General features: G+C 41.3%; 1 protein-coding gene across 1 annotated transcript in view; it reads right to left on the bottom strand.

Annotated features, from left to right (window-relative positions):
- Positions 1-19,980, bottom strand: part of GRK4 (G protein-coupled receptor kinase 4) — a 41,222-nt gene that overhangs the window by 5,700 nt on the left and 15,542 nt on the right. The window contains exons 4-15 of the mRNA XM_064151599.1: positions 17,490-17,567; positions 16,202-16,302; positions 14,537-14,629; positions 13,158-13,221; positions 12,287-12,427; positions 11,242-11,432; positions 8,807-8,844; positions 6,244-6,333; positions 4,729-4,937; positions 2,890-3,027; positions 1,455-1,592; positions 511-633 (exon numbers count right to left, since the gene is read on the bottom strand). Of these exons, the coding sequence (XP_064007669.1) occupies positions 511-633; positions 1,455-1,592; positions 2,890-3,027; positions 4,729-4,937; positions 6,244-6,333; positions 8,807-8,844; positions 11,242-11,432; positions 12,287-12,427; positions 13,158-13,221; positions 14,537-14,629; positions 16,202-16,302; positions 17,490-17,567 (1,404 nt within the window). The remainder of the gene's footprint in view (positions 1-510; positions 634-1,454; positions 1,593-2,889; positions 3,028-4,728; positions 4,938-6,243; positions 6,334-8,806; positions 8,845-11,241; positions 11,433-12,286; positions 12,428-13,157; positions 13,222-14,536; positions 14,630-16,201; positions 16,303-17,489; positions 17,568-19,980) is intronic.

Here is a 19,980-nt window from a genome sequence, read left to right as displayed (position 1 = left end):
TACTTACATACTTAAGACACTAGAATGATTTACTGGGAGCCCAGCTTTCTAAATGAGTGAGTCGAGGAGTTGCACTGTTCTACCACACTCACTTCTGAGTTCATTAGTCAATTTGAGTTTTTACAGAGAGAGCCTCAATTAGCTCTGAAGTCATCTCCTCAGAAGTTCTTATATAAAACTGCCAAAGTACATAAGGAGCAAGACCTCAATGAACATGTTCAGGAAAGCAAGACCTACAGCACAGGCGTTAACAGCACACACTACCTTTTCACCAGATAAGAGCTAGCAGACGCTTGAAGAAGATGGAAGGAGGAAAAACTCCTGGAGTAAGAAGGATTGCCACAGTTTCTGAATGTCAGGGCTGGGGCAAAGCCATAATAATCCAGAGTTCATTAGTTTCAGTATCCAGCAAACAACTCAGCTTACCCTATCACAAACTAATATAAAAAAAATGAATGGATGTGAAGGTCTTACTAGCAATTTTCTCATGAGAGAAAAGACTACTCTTACCTCTCCACTGAAAAGTCTGTGAAAGAAGCCTCTTTTTGGTTTAGGAGACCTCTCTCTGTCTGGTGACACAGTACCATCAGTTTCATATGCGTTGATATCTTCAAAGCATCCTGTTTCAATCATCTTTAAAAGACATGACATGAAATATAAATGAAATATCTGCATAATGCCTCCTCTCAAACAAGTTTCATGTACTATCTGTTTACTCTGGCTGGTTCAGAAATTGCTTATGCTTTGTGTTCAAGCTTTAAATAAAACCCAAAAACCAATACTGAGAAAGAAACTGCACAAGTAGAATTTGAGGCAATACTTATCTCAGGAAATTTCTTAGCATCTTATAGCAGGAGGAGGACACTCATAACAGAAACTAGCATTAGCAAAATGTGAGCACTCTGTGCAAAATACTGGAACACTCATTCACTGGGCAGATGAAAAAGCTTCAAGAGAAAGTCTGATTCAATTGCTACTCAGCTGTTTGTTTTGCAACCTTAGAAAAAGTGAATCTGCAGTTCTGTGTGACTGTATCACTGGGATGCTCTGTTGATAACACAGTCATGACACACAAACAGCTTGCACTGTGCCTGTTTGCTTTTGAATACTTTGAACAGTACCTTGTCCCTCTTCTGTGGTCAGCGATATTGAATAACAGGTGAGAAAAGGACAAGGAAAATATAGGGATCCTGATGCTAAATCATGTCCTGTCTGCTCTAGCTATGGTGACAAGATGGCAGATTCTATTTATGCAGATTTATCATAGATCTCCTCTTTTTTAGCAAGCTCTTTATGTTTCAGGAACAACTTCTTTGTGAAGTCTCTCAGCAACAAAGTCTAAAGCAGAACCTTCTTAACATCTCACAGAGGAAGTTAATCCTGTAATTATATCCCTTATTAAATCTTCTATAAACTATGTCAAAGAAAATAATCTTCTATGAAAGACACAATACCTCATTTTGCCAAGGGATTGAGACACAACCCGTAACGAATTTGGAGTAGAAGTCATCATCTGTAGTATCCAGGTTCACACCTTTCACTGTGGAGAACTGCTCTATGTCCAGGACATCTTTACAATACACGGCACGTGGCTGCAGTACAATACAAGATTGATTCATTAAGCTTCTGGGATATGGGTTTTTTGGTGGGGTTGTTTATTTTGTCTCTCCCAGGTGAGCAGAGGGGGAGTGAAATGTCTGCAATTTTATATTTCACATTGCTCATCACCAGTTTACACTATGCTAGAAACCAGAACTCCAAAAACTTAAGCTCTCTTCATGAGCCACCTGAGCAATTCCATCCATCCTACGAGTCACAATAAACAACTTTCAAGTCCAGAAAGAGTCTGCAGCCACTCTGGATTTTCTCATGGTTGTCATAATTCACTGTCTTCTGTCACACTCCTTTCAACCCCAGAGAATTTATTGAAAGCTAATCCTCATTTGTTGAGCATCTGAACTAGAAAGGCAGAATTTAAGGGCTAAGAATCAGCTACAAAGCTCCCTAGACCACTACTGCAAATTATCACAGTATCACCAAGGTTGGAAGAGACCTCACAGATCATCGAGTCCAACCCTTTACCGCAGAGCTCAAGGCCAGACCATGGCACCAAGTGCCACGTCCAATCCTGCCTTGAACAGTTCCAGGGATGGCGACTCCACCACCTCCCCGGGCAGCCCATTCCAGTGTCCAATGACTCTCTCAGTGAAGAACTTTCTCCTCACCTCCAGCCTAAATCTCCCCTGGCACAGCCTGAGGCTGTGTCCTCTTGTTCTGGTGCTGGCCACCTGAGAGAAGAGAGCAACCTCCCCCTGGCCACAACCTCCCCTCAGGTAGCTGTAGACAGCAATGAGGTCTCCCCTGAGCCTCCTCTTCTCCAGGCTAACCAATCCCAGCTCCCTCAGCCTCTCCTCGTAGGGCTGTGCTCAAGGCCTCTCCCCAGCCTCGTCGCCCTTCTCTGGACATGCTCAAGCATCTCAATGTCCCTCCTAAACTGGGGGGCCCAGAACTGAACACAGTACTCAAGGTGTGGTCTAACCAGTGCAGAGTACAGGGGCAGAATGACCTCCCTGCTCCTGCTGACCACACCATTCCTGATGCAGGCCAGGATGCCACTGGCTCTCTTGGCCACCTGGGCACACTGCTGGCTCATGTTCAGGCGGGTATCAATCACCCCCAGATCCCTCTCTGTCTGGCTGCTCTCCAGCCACTCCGACCCCAGCCTGTATCTCTGTGATCTCTGATGAAATGCAGCTATCAATGGCCACAGTGGTATTCTCTTGACAGTTTCACTTGAAAGATCTCTCTGGAGTTCACTTGATTGCTGATAGACAATTGTGACAGTTCTTGCCTTTTCAGATACTAATCAAATCTGCCTCACCTACTTACATCTGGCAAGAAGGGAGGTTCTAACATGTTAGCTTCCAGCCTCTTGAAGTTAATGTTCTTGAAAATGGGATGTTGCTTTACAACAGCAGCTCCATCTTCAGTGCAACCCAGTCGTTCCCCTGGATTTTTAGCAAGTAACTGTAAAGACATTGGAGAAAAAAACAGGAGTGGTATAATCCTACCAATAAGGGGGGAAAAAAGTATACAATGTCTTTCAATAGGTTTATTTTGTGACTTGGTCTTTTGTTAGATGAACTCTATCCTGGTAGCAAAATGAACTGTAAATCCAAATGACAACCTTCCAGGAGCAAAAAGATTGTTCCATAGACAAAACAAATCCCTAAAAAGCAGATAATTTGAGGATCCCACCCAAAGTTATATGAAAATATTTCAACTGATGCTATGCTTGAATAGATTTCACAGTACAGATTTTACCTGCAGCAAGTGCAGAAGTACTTTTTTTTTTTCCCTTTAAATGAGCTGAAGTGATGCAGATATTTTGCATAACATAATGAATAAAGCTTTTGGAGCTTCATGTACAGATGTGCTCCTTAGGAAATTTAAGAGCATGCAAGGCCAAAGGGGAAAAAGAAAAAGCTGTTGTCTAGTACAGGGTTCTTTAGGCAATGAAACTTGTATATTACTCTGACGTTTCTCAGTCCTGGAGTCATGGAGACCCCAAAATTCCTCTCCCTCCGCGGTTTGAATGGGACAGGAGAAGCCAAACGCCTGCTCCGCTCCCCTGCCCCGCAGGCGCGGAGCGGGAGGGGGCGGGGGGGCACGGGGTGCCGCCGGCGCGAGGGGTGCCCCGCGCAGGGATCGGGCTGCTGATTGGCTGTGGTTTTCCCGCCTAAGGAGAGGGCAATGGACTCTGGTGTAGGGCAGGGAGAGCTCCTGGTGTAGGGCGCTTAGAGTCCCCTGGCGCTGCCAAGGGCAAGCTCCTGAGGGACCGCACCGCACCGGACCGTCCCCGCCTAGGAGCGCTCCCCACCTTAAGCACCCTTTGTGCAAGCATAATAGGCTAAGGAGCCTCAGATGTCCTTTGAAAGAGAGCGAACTGACAGGCTCCTGGGCCGCCCTTTCTCTCACACAGCCTAACTCACCTCAGTTAGTACCAACTGTCTGCTCAGCCTGACGGGCACTGGGAAAGCTGTGCTTATAGCTTAGCCTTTTGCATTTCCTCACTCCTAAAACAGCCAAATTCATCTATAGCAAGACCTTCTCCATGAAACGGAGTATCCTCACTCCTAAAGCAGCCAAATTCATCTATAGCAAGACCTTCTCCATGAAACGGAGTATCCTCACTCCTAAAGCAGCCAAATTCATCTATAGCAAAACCTTCTCCATGAAACTGAGTATCCTCACTCCTAAAGCAGCCAAATTCATCTATAGCAAGACTTTCTCCATGAAACGGAGTCTGCTAATTAAACTCAATTTCTGTACGTAGTTTTGGGGCTGGGTTTCAGGAAAATTAAATAATTCTCATTTTATATATATATGTTCCTGACTCGGCCACGCTCATCCCCTGCCTCCACAACACTCTCCTCATGCAGTATCAAAGTTGAGCACACTATTCTCTTCCATTTGTAACTGCACCTGGCCCAAGGGATTTCCTCCATTCACATGATGAAACAAAAAATCAACTTATGCAGCATTTCATCCTGCAGAAAGTTCTGAATTCCCTAAGTTTGATACTGGAACAATTCATGTCCAACCACAAACTTCCAGCTGAACTTTGGATTTAAGAACTTCAGCTTTGAAAAATGTCCGATGGAAGTAGTTTATCTCTTAAAAAGGATTAGAAATCAAATGTTCAAACCTCTACATCTCTTCACCCACCATCCTGCAGATGGATTTTGCCTCTTCTGAGAACTTGTCTGAATATGTTTCTTGGTCTTCCTTTACTCGCCGGTCAATCTCATCCCGTTTGACTCTTTCCTTATGCTTCCTGAACGGAGACTGTCCTTCAATCATTTCATAAATCAAGCACCCAAGACCCCACCAGTCTGGGCTGAAGGTGTATTTTTCATTTTTGAGCACTTCTGGAGCTACAGAACACAACCAAAGAAACTCATCACAATTCACTTCAAATTCATTTAAATACTGGGCAACCTCTCAGGTACTCTTTGGGTTCTGTCACTACTCAGTACTTTGAAGAACCCCTTAATTTCTCTAGTAAGGACTGTGTTTATATCCAAGAGAAGCACTGAAGTTCTTTAATACTTGAGGTGAAGTATTGTTTATGAACCCAGAATAAGATTTTTTCCAAGCCATGCAAAGAAATAGAATCATAGAATGGTTTAGGTTGGAAGAGACCTCAAAGCTCATCCAGTTCCAAACCCTGCCCTAGGCAGGGACACCTCCCACTAGAACAGGTCACTCAAGGCCTCATCCAGCCTGGCCTTGAACACCTCCAGGGAGAGAGCATCCACAACCACAACTTCCCTGGGCAACCTGTTCCAGTCTTTTACCATCTTCAGTGTAAAGAACCCTTTCCTAACATCTAATTTGAATCTCCCCTCTGGCAGTTTAAACCATTACCCCTCATCCTGTTATTACAAGACCTTGTCAATAGTCCCTCCCCAGCCTTCCTCTAGGCACCCTGCAGATACTGGAAGGCTACTATAAGGTCTCCTTGAAGCCTTCTCTTCTCCAGGCTGAAGAGCCCCAAATCTCATAGCCTGTCCTCGTAGCAGAGGTCCTCCAGCCCTCTGAGTTAGCAGAGGTGCTCCGGCCCTCTGAGTTGCCGTAGTGACTTCTCTGCTTGCTTGTGACCCTAAATTGCTCTGAAGCTCAGAAAAAAATTTAGGTGCTTTCTTGAAGTTCTAAAGCTGCAACCTCCAGAGATAAATTTGTCTATAGGCTTATAATTGATTACCACCACATATTCCAGTACCTGAAGGGATCCTACAGGGAGGCTGGAAAGAGACTTTTCATAAGGGTGCTAGAGACAGGACAAGGGGGAATGGTTTGCAGCTGAGGGAGAGCAGGGTTGGACTGGATCTTAGGAAGAAATTCTTCAGTATGAAGGTGCTGAGTCTCTGGAATAGGCTGCTCAGGGATGCTGTGGATGCTTCCTCCTTGTGGGTGTTCCAGGGCCAGGCTGGATCAGGCCTGGAGCAGCTGAGTGTAGTGAGAGGTGTCCCTGCCCATGGCAGGGAGGCTGCAGCAGATGATCTCTGAGGTCTCTTCCCACCTAACCCATTCTAGGATTCTATGATACTGTAACCTTTCTTCCCATAAAATATCTAGCCACTAATAGAGGCCCAATGTAGTTCTCTGGACATGTCCTTCCTACATTCCAAGCAGCCAGTTTTCTGGTACCATTTAACCAGCCAAGGATACTTTACATACCCATGTAACCAACAGTCCCAACCCGTCCTCGCACCGTTTCTCCTTCCGGAATCTGCACAGCTAAGCCAAGATCTGAAATTCTGATATGTCCTATTGATGTTAAAGTAAATTATACATAGTCAGCACATAAGAAAGCAACATCACTTTTAAACCAAGAATTACTGCAGCATACCCCATCAAAACATCCCAAACCATGAAAACGTTCATACACTCACACTTGTAGGTTATTCACCTTAACTAGAAAGGAGGGATTTATGATTTTCAATGCTTCCTTAAATATGCTAAAGAGAGTCACAGATCTAACTGACTCCCTGAAGCCTTGGCTGTTAAGTATTCTAATTCCTAGCTTTGGCATAGGCTGCTCCTCTAGGACAAACAAATGATGATTGCCTGGGTTAGATTCTGTGTCTATGCAGCAAGGACTTCTATGTTTCCATTCTGTATTCCCAAAACTACCACTTAGCTTTCTGACCTCCCAACCAAACATCAGAATCTACTCTCCAAGAAGGAAACTGTTTCCTGTGCAGGCTTTCCTCTAACAAAGTACCCTATTAAGGCTAAGCACAAGTAACTGGAACTGCTGTCCCCACTCCCACCCCAAAAGAAAGGCAGCCTAGCCATAACCTACTTATTTATATTGCAACATCTCAGAGCAGTATTAGGAGCTCCCCTTCTCATCAGTCAGTCTAAACCATGACAGCAGCTTCTATTTCACTTTACTAGTCACACTTCTCAAGCTGATCACCTTTCCTGTTATGCATGGCATTTACACTAGAGCCTAGACTGTGGAAGGTGTCTGGTGGAAAGCTGGATGTGTCATGAACAACACTGCTCAGATGAGAAAACAGCCTAAGAAGAAGACCAATAGCAATAAGGTCACCACCCTTCCTTACATTGCCATTGACAGATGCAGTTCTTTGCCAGACAGACTCAACAGCAAATGATTCAAGATAGTTCAAAGCAAGAACTGTATTGCCATGATGCTCATTTAAAAATACATAAGGTACCTTCTTACTAAGAGTATGAAAGGCTTGTCAAAAGAAGGGATATTTTCAACTCCATTTCAAAACAGAAAATGTCCAATCTTCCATATTAGAAAGATGGGGGGGGGGGAGGAAGCACAGGTAAACAAAACCCGCACTTAATTTTTACTACTGGATATAAGGACAGGGACACTCATTTATAGCAGCACCACAGAAGCAGCTGGAAGAGACATCAGAAGGTCTTTAGCACAACCTCCTGTGCAAAGCCTTCAAGCTTTTTTAATTCTTGTCTAGAAAGTCTCCAAGAGTGGAGACTGCATCACCTCTCTGGGCAGGCTGTTCCAATGCCCACTGTCCTTTGTGCATCTATCTTGGTAATTCAAAAGCCTCCACAGCATCAGTGTTAGTTAGTAGCCTATTAATTTCTTATTTACAGTGATAAATAATTAAGGGGTGGGGAGAGAGAGTGAAGAAAATCAAGTGCCCCTCTGTATACCAGTTGGAAATAACTGAATGCTCTTGAGCAGCAAATGCCATTTAAAATATGTGCTGATGCTCTCCCATTCCCTAACATCTTATGAACTCTTTTTCAAGTGCAAGATCTGAGCTCCTGAAGCGATTTTCTAATTAGTCCCTCTGCACTCTGGAACAAGATCAGAATATCCCTGGCAGAGAGAAAACATTCTAGTGCAGTCCTGCAAGGCTGCATTTTTTTCCTCAAAGAAACCTCCAGCTTTTGCAAGACATTGCTGGGGAGAAAAACTGAAGAATGCATTTGATGTCTAGCAAGGCTTTAGCTCTTGCAAAGTGCCTTCTGCCAAGCCATCACCTTTTTAGAAATGTATCAGTCAGAACATGCTCAATTTAATTAGAAAAAGCATGATAATGACTTAAAAACCACTTCTTCCTTCACTAAAGTACTCTGCAATTGCAAGAACAAACCAGCCATACTCAGCCGCAGCTCCAAGAGGAGGTAATTGCTGCACACGGTCTACACTGAATTCAAAAGATCCTAATACATTTCATACAAAGCCAGTAAAGAAAGCACATTTGGCTTTTGAAAAACAAGGAACTACAAACATTTCTTTATATTGTTTGTACTTCCTGGATTCCTTCCAGCCACATGTGCATCTGTGACCATCAGACCTCGTTTAGTTTTAATGTTCAACTGAGATGCTTCAGAATTCTCTTTTTCTTGCTTAGCCATTAGAGTTTGCTATGTAAAATTCTGAACTCACATCCAACAAACTATGTTTCTCTAGTCATAGAAGAGGAGAACAAATTCATAGAAGATTGTAGTCAAATCAAGGGAAAGGAGGTGAAGAAGGAGCAAAAGGCAGAAGTAGCCATTTGGAAGTGGGAAACTCATCCCTCCAACGCTGCAATTGTCATCTCTCAAAGATCCCCAGCATTGTTCCTACTTTCTAAAATCCAAAAGGTTGGTTTTTTTTCTTTACTAATTGAAGTTAACATTTGTCAGTCAGGTCCCTTTTATCATGAAGAAATCCCTTTGATCTCCAGCAGAATATTAATTCGATTTGCAATTTCTGATTTCAAAACTAATTCTAGTCAGTACTTACCACAGTCATCAAGCAGTATATTCTCAGGCTTCAAGTCTCTATGGATTAAACAGAAGAGAAACATAAGAAGAGAAATATAAGTTATACAAAAGCAAAATTATTATCCAGCACCTAGCTCAGCTGAGGCAGCAAAGCATTTCTTGGTTCTGATCAAAGGCATTTTTTCCAGTTTCCATCTATATACAAAAAAAACCCTGTGATGTTGAAGGTCTAGAATACAAATTGTTTAACCACAGAACTTGAGATCCCTTTGCTTCCTAACTCTCTCACCCATTTATATTAACAGCAGCAATTAATATCTCACAATCTTTTCCTACACAACACTAAACTCCTAATAAAAGCCACCAACTTACACACAAAGTTATGCTCCCAAGTCAAAGACACTTCTGAGAGTATCAACCACAAAGTCTCACAATGATAAAACACCCTGGTGCTTACTGCAGTTAGGTGCTGACCCCTATTCCATCCTAGGAATCAGAGTATGTACAGAGTAATATTCCCAAAGAAGCAGTTTCCCTTATGAAGCAGAGGAAAGCTAGAGGACTGCAAAGCTCACAGTGGTAAGAGATTAATTTAAAAGGTTAGATAAAAAATATGTATTTAATTTTCAGTTGGACTAAACAAGCAGTAGTCTATTTGTGCTCCAGTTTACAGTAGTCCCAAGACTGTGAGCAGGCAGGAGGCAGACAAGGAGATACTCATGTTTATTCACTACAGCTTCAAAAGGTCTTTGAGCCTGATTCCAGATAGGTTTCATAGCACTAGGGCTGCTGCTACATGAGTTTGTGAGGAAAATCTCTTTATTCAAGCAGCCTATCCGACAAAAGCCACTACTATCCCTGAGGAGTGGAGTAAGTCCTGCAGGAGAACTCCAGCAATTAAGTCCTTTTGTGAAGCAGACACTTGTTCTCCCCTTTGCCTTAAGCAAACCCTGACTTTGCTCCAAGTATTATCAGACTTTTCATGCAGCAGATGGATGAAGAGATCACTACTGCCTGTCCCTGTCTGTTTGCTTATTTTTCTCATGTCAGCAACATATGGCAAGTTACAGCCACTTTGACAGGCTCCCGTTGAAAAGTGAACTGGCTGAGTTGTTATCGCAGAGCAGTGCAGGGCCCTCCTTCCAGCTCTGCACCTGTTCTTGTGACTCAGTGGGAACCCTGGCAACAAAATGGCACAACTGACTCCAGGCTCCTACAGACAGCACTAATGCCACTGCTTGAACTTCAGTAAAGTGGTATAAAGGCATACAGAACACACACCAAACACTGGAGTTAATAGACTTTTGTTAACTAGCCTTTATTAGGCCTAGGCTCTCCATGAGGTGTTCTGCTAGTGATGGGGACGTATCTCACATATCACCAATTTAGCATCACTGACTTCCACTAAAACTGCTGTCCCAGAACTGAACAAACTCACCAGATAATTGGTGGGGTTTTGCTGGTTTTGTTTGGGGTTTTCTTTGCTGTTGTTTCACATTTTAAACAATCGGTTTCACTTGGGCAATTGGAAATTACCTACTTGTAGCTGACCAAACCACTCACCCTTGCTTCCTTCCTACACATGTGCCAAAACACACTGGGTACCATGGCAAGGTTGGCCAAATTCTTTGGGGAACCACATTTAACAACCAGCACAAGCCTGATTTACTGTGTGGTTCTGCTGCTTTCTGTTGTGTGCATGTTAGTCTTCTCTACCGGGGAAGGAGGAGAGTAAGATTCATTATATTAAAGTTACACAAGGTTATACTTTAGATCTTTGAAAAAAAAGTGGTACTTGTTGTTACAGACCAAAAACACAAAGGAAGCATTCTTGGTCCACCACTAGGTTTGTTTCACTTGCTTTGTAAAATTAATGCATGCCAGGAGTTAAATGATGTATGTGCTGAGGCAGAAAAGCTCCAGGAAGACCATACAACTTCCACTGCAGTGGAGGAGCCTTCTAATAATTGCATTAATTCAAAAGCAGTATTTTATTGCAGGGCTCTACATAAAATCAGAAGAAAGAAGGCAAAATAGATCATAACTGACTTTTTATGTTCCTAGGCCTAACAAGCAAGGCAGCAAGGGACTTGGACGGCCTCCTGTGAACTGCTTTACAGTAGGTGGCAATACAACTCTATGTTCCTGAAACTAACTTGAATTACTAACGAGTTTGCTTTCTAAATAATAAACTACTTCCATTGTACCAACACAACTTGAATCAACATTATAATGTTTTAGAATAGAGCAAGCATCTAGACCTAAATTAACTAATAATTAACACTAAGAAGACAAATAACATCAGTTAATTCTGAAAGCCATGCTGTGAAAAAGAAAACTATTTTTTTTGTTCCTTTTTACTATGAACTTGAAGTACAAACTTGTTTGAGTAGAAAACAATTAATATGTTCCACACTGAACAGACATGGAAAATTCAAGATAGATGACACTCACCTGTAAACAATTCTCTCCTTTTGTAAATCCTCTAGACCACAGCACAGTTCTGCAGCGTAGAAGATAGCCCTTTCTTCATCAAAGCCAGGATTTCCCATGTTATAGATGTGAAACTTCAAGTCCCCTCCATTCATTATGGTTAATACTAAACACAGGGCATCTTTTGTCTCATATGTATAGGATAAACTAACCTGAAAGTGAGGCAAGGGGAGAAGGTGACTATTACTCATTCATGTACTCCAACAGAGCTCAAAACTCTTTATTTTTCCAAATACAAGTGACACACGACTCTTTTCTTCTAAGAAAGATTTATCAAAACAAAACAGAACAAGTAAAGGATTACTCTTGTCAAATTCAGACTAACTTGCACAAATACACAAGCTCTACATCACCACACAGAAGTTTATTAACCTATCTGTTTAGATATCATAGAGCTCACCCAGGCAATACACCTAAGGATAGAAAAACTCTCACAGAAATGCAATATATGCAACTTCTAATGGCAATTACGTATCAGACTCTCATAAACTTGCCCATTTTAAAATTCATTTATAAATGACCTCCAAAAATGAAATTAGAAGTCACTGCTGATTACAAGAAAATAAGGAGTATGTAGGGGTAAGGGAACAGAGAAATGCGAGAAGAGAGAAGAGAGAAGAGAAGGAATTAAGTATATGTAATATCTTCTTTCTTAAACATAGACAAGCATTCAGTCATAGGCTGTAGCAGAATTTAAGTGCTTACTCAAGTCTCAGTGCTAGAAAATAATCTGTTCACTTTAAACCAGAACAAAGATACAGCGGGCTCAGCATGCTGAAACTCAACCTGATGTTCTGGTTTTATGTGAGAAAAGGTAGCAAGATAAAAAGAGACTCCTCTGCACAGAACTACTCACAGTCACACACAAAATGTACCAATCATTTCTCTCAGCAGTCACTTACTCTCTAAAGCAATTAAAAAAGGTCTTGTGCCCACCAGCTCCTGAAGAGACTGAAATAAAGCAAAGAAAGACAAACTTCTGAGAGGATCAGATGTAGATACTTACTACAAACCTACTATTCACTTTTTCTAGAATCCTTTTTTCATTCAGAGCCATTGATTCCCCTTTCCTTTTCTTTATTCTCTTCTTTTCCAGCTTTTTACAAGCATACATTTTTCCTGTTGCCCGTACTTGACAGGCACACACCTGAAAAAGAAGGCAAGTGTTAGAGATGCTGGGGAGGTTTAATTGATGAAATTTTCTCTTCTTTTTTCCAACTCTTGCATGCTTTCATAAAATGAAAGTCTGTAAGCATCAATACAGAGCTTTCACCCTTTTCTGAAGGGTCACGGAAGCTGTAACAGAAGTAGAAAAATTGATTGTGCAGGAGCAAACTAATTTTTGCTGGAGGATAAGTAGTTCAGTGAAACTGTGGCTCTTGTGTTGGTAAAACACATGGCTGAAGTAAGAGTCTCTGTCCAGGCAAGCAGGACAGAGGACAAATATTCACACCTCAACCAAGCAGGAGGATGATAATTGCATAACCCTCCTTCCTCTTCAGCAGAAAGCTCTGGTGAAAACATGTGAGGGGGAAAGTTCTGGTTAAAGCATTTAAGTGGAGAAAAAAGCCCAGTGAACTATAAACAGAATTAACAACATCTATAGATTCTACACCATTATTCATCAGAAACTACCTTCTCACTGCCAGATGACTTCTCTAAACAGAAGCAACCAATGCTTCAGTCAGTAAAGTTTTCTCTAACTCTGCATCACAACAATAGTGAAATGAATACACTAAAAGAAAGCAGTTTGGATTGATAAGTTTGGCAGGTAATGTGTCAGCTTTATATTGTGAGTCAAGAGGTAAAAACCTGCTTCTGCTCTGTATTCAACTTCTATTTTAAATTCAAGATTAGAGAGACACTTCCGTACTCACCTCTCCAAATCCACCTTTGCCTAGCACTCGGTAATGCCTAAATGTGTGTTTGGTTACCGGTTGCCTGATAAACAGAAAGAAATCATTACTGCAACAGGAATTAGGAGAGATAGTAATCCCCTGCCCACTCCTTTTCTCCTTCCTGTTCTACGCCACCTCACTCAACAGCTGCCTTGACCTCACGAAGTCACAGTTAAACTGAGTTCCCAGCAGAAAGGTGAGCTGCGATGACAAACATTGGCTCCCTCATGTGGTCAGCAGACACTAACACTAGCAAGGAGAAAAGCTGATCACTTCGACTCTTTGCTGCTTGTCTGTTCTCATCAACAGCTCCACTTGCCCCCACTTAGCTGCAATGCGCTGACACGTAGGCTGCCTTTCCATGAGACCCTGCTTACAACGCAGCACTGAGAAGGCAAACCAGCTCCGATTTTGCATTGCTGCTTTGCTTTTTCAAACATTACAAGTATTGTGGCATTCAACGACAGTTCAAGAGCTTGAATTGTTGAAGCACCGAGCTAGTGAAAGAGGAAGAGATAGGTGAAGGCAGTAAAGGTGTCAGCCATTCTGTGCTAAAACACTGCTAAAGGTGCAGCAGAGGAGGGTTGTTTCATGATGCTGGGGTTGGTATTTTTTGTTTTAAGAAAGGATTCATTGTTAAAGTAGCTTTGTTCTCAGGACAACCCATGGAGGTTCATTTGGCAGAGAATTATCGTTTGAGTAACTTCCCTAGCTCTCTTCCTGGATTTTGCTGCTGATTCAGTGAAAAAAACCACATCAGATAACTGGAATTCACAGTGAAACTGAAGCTCAAGCACCTTAATGCTTGACTATGTGATCATGATAGCCAGCAGTGCTGAATTAGAAACAATTTGGACCTCTTGAAAAAGTGTAGACATTCATGTAGGATTGATTTAAAAGCCAATCTAGACCTGATACACACAAATCTTGCTGCCTTATAATTATTAGATCTGTCTGTACAACCCTCAAAACCCAATTAGTTCCCCAATCACCCAGTGGGTTAGAAAACTGGATTAATCTGCCTATTAGCCACAAATTAGACCAAGGATGCTAGCATTCTCAAGAAAGACTGGTATCCCACTGCACACTTGAAAGACAAATACACATCCTTATGGTACTAAATTTGCATTTACTCAGCACAAATCTACCAATTAAGGACTACTGGAGAGGGATTTCTCTGTTAGAATATTGTCTCTCTTGCTGTCCCATCAACTTCATCCTTGACAGCTTCTACTTCAAGCCATTTTTTCAATCAGGCAGTGCCACTCATTAGGGCCCTACAGCATTTCTAGCATAACAAGCAGAAATGTCTTTGAAGTAAAGGAAAAGTCTAATGCAAACATAAGAAATAAACTCACTTTTCCAGCCATTTCCACTGCAAAAACCGGGAAAAATACACGCTTTCCTGGTAAGCTTCAAAAGGTGCTCTGCTTAGGTATTCATGGACAATCCTAGCAACAGGAAAAGATAATCAATCTTCTACTGAAAAAAAACTGATAAGGCAGCAGGTGCTACCAATCTGTTAAAATAAATTGAAACACACCAACGAAGCTGCAGGCAGAAAACCATTGCCTCTGTGCTCTGCAATGGTTTTAAGCCAGATGTCTCACAAAATGAGGGCCTGGAACAGAAAACTGTTCCAGTCAAAACAGCAGTAAATCCCAACATACTGCAACATTGAACATGTAGAAGGTTGGACTTCTGCATTCTCCTTACATGTCTTCAAGCCCACCTAAACATCAGTCTCTCAGTAGCTATGCAATGCACCAACAACCCCAAAAGTATGACCTTTCTGAAAGATATCTACAGGAAGGTATTAACAGGTTTTCATACATTATTTGGAGACTGGTAAGAAAAATCTTACTTCGGGATTGGAAATCAAAATACTAAATCCCATATCCAAACCTGAAAACCAGGTGCATTATCATTCCCCCTTCAAGATGGGGGAGGAAAAGAAGCCATTCAAACAGCATTCAGCAATTCATTGGCAAGAGGAAAGGAGATGACCTACATGACAGAGACATGTTTTACTAGGTGTTCTCACACATCCCTTTCAATCTTATAATCTCAGGTTGTTACAAAGCATACTTATTTTTGTTGCCAGGGAGATGACCCAAGCAGTGACAAAACATGTTGTAATCCTTCAGACATGATCAAGCATGCCTTGAAGAACCAGTAATATCAGTAACATCAAGGTTTCAGAAACACATGCAACGCTGGTAAACATGTGCTGTCCCCCTGCTACTGCTGCTGCCCTCATGGCTCCAAAACAAAACCAAGTTGTGTGTGCTTGTGTTGACTCTCACCATCCCTCCCCTAATCAGCCATCTCAATAGAGTGACTGTTGCCTCAGCTCAGGTTATTGTCAAAAACGACGAATTGTGTAACATTACTCAGGAACCTTTCAAGCTGCAGTTCGTAACCACACATTTTTCTGAGTAACTTCATCACAGAAGAGAAGTCACTCAAAGGACAGGAATACAAGAGAAGCACTAGTCTAACTTACAAGATACTTGGTGGCAGATAACAGTGTGATTTTATGCCCAAATAGCACAAACATTAAGGAAAAAAGCTCTGCAGAAGTCAAACACCTAAATCAGACCTGAAGGAAACCTAGTCCAGATTTCTTCTCCACACTTCACTTCAAGAGCTGAATTGCTGAAGTATTGATGTAGTGGAAGAAGAAGAGATAAATAAGGGCAGTAAAGATGTCAGCCATTCTATGCTAAAACACTTGTTAAAGGTGTAGCAGAGCAGGGCTGAGGACTTTTAGAAGAGCTTTCATTGTTAATGCTGCTTAGTTCTCAGGACAACAAAAGGTTCATTTGATAGAGAATTTAGTTAATTGAGTAGTTCTCTTCCTGGCTTGTACTACTAATTCAGTCAAATAAAGATTTTGGATAACTGGAATTTACCCTAAAATTCACTCTTTTCAGAGACCAAATACTCCTGGCTGTGATAAGTTCACCTTTCACTTCTCTAAGAAATACAAGTTTCTCTTGTGATGTGCATTTTTAACTTACCTAGTACAGTCCATAAAAAGATCTTTAGAAGGATTCTTTTCCAGTCTTGATTTACATTCATTTACTGTTTCCTGAGGTATTTCTGGCAAGTGTGCTGCAGACTTGACATAATTAAAACCAAAAAAAGCCAACAATGAAAGGCATTTTTGTAAATCAATTAAATCAACCGAACAAGTAAAAGTTCTGTATTAAAAGTGAAATGAAATCTTCCAATAGGGGAAAAGGAAAGGAATGGTCTGGCTAAAAGAAAACCAGAAAGTCATATGCAGGCAACATTTTTATTTGTTGCCTATTACAGAGAATGCATCAAAAGCTATTACAATTATCTACTAGGTCAGTATCCAGGGAAACAAACTTGGCAATAAATCAGACTTCTTTTTCTATCCATATGTCTGCCACCACAAAACCAAGTTATCTGTTTGGCTTGGCAGGATGCAAGGAAAGGGAAAGAAACACACACACCAAGTTGGGAAACTGCTTCAAATCAGCCCAAAGAAATCTGTTTGGGGTTTTTTGTTTGGCTGTGGTTGTTTTGTTTACTTCTGGTAGTCCCAAATAAAGTGTCAGAAGTCCATCTGCTTTTAAGGCATCTGCAGGACTTCTCGTTTGAAGTGAAGTCTTCTCAAGAGGACTGAAGGAAGAGAAGGTGGTGGTGCAGCTACTCATAGAAAGGAAATGTCTAGTTATATATAAGCACAGAAAAGGCTCTACCTGACACCAAAGAAGAGACTCTTGCATGTATTAGCTCTTACTGGTTTTTAAAAGATCAGCTACCAATCATCTCCACACAAAATATGGAGAAGCAGAATGCTCTGGAGCAAACCAAACCAAACCAAACTTGGTTTTTTGCTATGGGAAATCTACAGCAATTCTGAAAACTTACAGCAAATTAGCTGAGGCCACAAAAGAGTTTGAAAGAAGGCAAGGCAGCGAATTAGAGTAATTCCTCACTCTCGTGTCTTTATACTACAAAACTTTGAATTAATTTGGTAGCAAGTTCTCTTTAGATGCTAAATGAGTTTAAAATATATCTTTACTGGAGAGCAGTAATTCATGAGAACACATAGAATAAATCCCAGTGGCAGTTGTCTAAAAGCAAAGCTCAGTCAAGGTTCCTGCTACATGTGGTACATTTCACACTTTCAGAAGGCAGTACACCTTTCAGAAAGGCAAAAATAGGACTAATGAAGTTTGAAAGCCTATGTACTAAAAATGCTGCCACCACTTAGATCTCTATTTATCTGACATTTACAAAACTCTTGAGTATTTTGCAAGATAAGACACTTACCCCATTAGTGAAGTAGGTCTCTAAAACTTTCAGGCCGCAGTCAATACGCTTTTCATCCGAAGACACCTCATATTCTGCCTAGAGAATGGAATGGAAAAGCAAATCGTGTTCAGAGCTGGTTGGCATTGCACTCTTTTACATGGTGCTAGGTAAATTTGACCACGAATAACACAAAGGAACTGAAGGCTCATTGTTTAAAATCTATCTAAAGATTTTTAGGCCACACAATGAAACATGTCTGAACAGTCTTAGGCACAGGAGTTTAAATTTTGGAAAGCATTCATCAGCTAACAATTAATCTAAATGCAATTACAGACATGACATCCTAGATGTTAAACTAGATAAATTACAGTGAAATTCTATTTATGGAGTACTGTAGGACACAATAATCCAGATGGGAAATGATTAGTTCTGTTTAACTTAAACATCAGTTCTGTTGAACATCTTTATCAATGATCAGGATAAGGAGACTGAGGGCAAAGTCTGCAGATGACACTAGGCTGGGAAGGAGAATTAAACTGCTTGAGGGTAGAAAGGCTCTACAGAGGGACCTGGACATGCTGGATCAATGAGCCCAGGCCGACTGTCTGAGGTTCAACAATGAATAATCTAGAAGCAGACACAGAAGTTACAATCCTTAAAGAGAGTAACACAGAATCTGGGGAAAGATGAATTAGAAAATGGCAACCTCCAACAGCAACCTGCATTGGCTTAGTAAGCAGGCCCAGCTCAGCCAAAGCTGTATCTCAGAAGGTAAATGCATACACCCAGAGCAAATAATGCATGGCACAAGTCTAGCAGGACTGCCCCATACAAAACAACAGCTTGGTTTACTGGGACAACAACCATTAAGAACCTCATAGGAAGTTCCAAGTGACTGATCTAACAGAAAGAGAAGTCATGTACCTCTGTAAAGAAACCAGAATGCTGGAAAATAGACAGCTCAAGAATGAAGCACACACCACTGGAAATAAGAGAATTCCTGAACTCCAGTTCTGCAGTCAATTGCAACTAACCCACACTGACTCACTGCTAAGTCATCAACATCTTTTTCTGCTGAAGCACTATGGCATCAACCATTTCAACACAGCCCTCAAATCCATGAGCAGCTGCATGCCATTGGTTTTGCTCCTTTAAACTCCACAGCAGTCAGTCTGATGGTAAGAAACTCTTCTGCAGCTACCAACCAACCTGAGGTCAGAAAAGCCAGTCAACCACAGGAGTATACTTCCCACCTTCTATGTTCCCAGTGATGCCAGAGTAGTCACTAACTGAGCACAAAGAGCTGGGCATACTGTTGCAAGCAGAGTCTGTCATTTAAAAGGAAATTTAAGAGACAGTCTTGTCAACTAATTTCTGTTACTCACACAGCTTAAGAGGGATGTTTGAGCTGTCATCCATTCTTTTTCAGACTTGAGTAACCTTGTCTCCAGCTAGTGATATGAGTCACTAGATGACTGGAAAACTCTTAATTCCTCACTTCAGTTTCTATCATTTTTATTCAATTATTTCACAACTGTTCTTTCTGTAATGCCAAGCTGACCCCAGACTTTTAAGGTCACACCTTCTCAAGAGTTAAAGCTTATCAGTCTCAGCATTCCATACAGGGAGATCACACAGCCTTGTGCTACCTTGATTTTGCCTCTTGAAATAATCATGCTGCTGAAATCACATTGTTCCTTGTAAGAGGGTCAGAAAACTCTTAACTAAGAAGCAAGGCTCTTAAGACTGTCCAATTTTATGCCAGAAAGTTTCTTTTCAGAAAGAAAAGTCTAAAAAATATTTAGAATTAAAAACTAAAGGAAAAAACCCCAACAAATGGCAAAACTCAAGGTGAACCCCCCGAAAGCATGGCCATTCCTTTTGCATCAATGCCCTACAAACAAAACCAACAACCAAAACCTCTCTTTAGCAAGCTGGAACAGGTTTGCTAAAGACCACTCCAGGAAAGGGAATCTGGCTAACTCATCTGTAAGAGACAGAATGTTTATCATTTCACTCCCTCGATCAACACAATATGCTAGCTTTCAGCTAGTAAATCACCCATTAGAGATGATCTTATCTCTTAGGAGATTTCTGTTTCAGTGATTCCCAAGTAGACTTCTTCAGTACATTTTTTTTTTTTTTTTTTCAAATGGAAGGTAAAAAATGAAAAATTAATTGCAAAATCATCCTTTGCATCAAATTATCTCAGGTATGGAAGTCTTTGGTAATTCACAGAAGGGCTGCAATCCACATAGCACTACAGGCTGCATCTTTAAAACAATTCAAAACTGTCAGTTCCTGTAAAATACTGTCTTTTGAGAGACAATTTCACCTGAAAATGAGAGCTGTAGAGCACAGACAAACCTGCTTTATAGTCACACTTATGAATTTTTTTCTCCCTCCTGCTACCAAGATTCTGTTACTCCTTATGCAGTAGTTGCAACCACTGAGCGTAGATGCGCAGTTGTCAGTGCTTCTCCCCACTATACTGTGCCCACTAAAGGCT

This window comes from Pogoniulus pusillus, chromosome 11 (genome assembly GCF_015220805.1).
Source record: "Pogoniulus pusillus isolate bPogPus1 chromosome 11, bPogPus1.pri, whole genome shotgun sequence".
Taxonomy (NCBI): domain Eukaryota; kingdom Metazoa; phylum Chordata; class Aves; order Piciformes; family Lybiidae; genus Pogoniulus; species Pogoniulus pusillus.
Note: the sequence above shows the minus strand (reverse complement) of the source record. Positions and strands in the feature narration are given on the sequence as shown.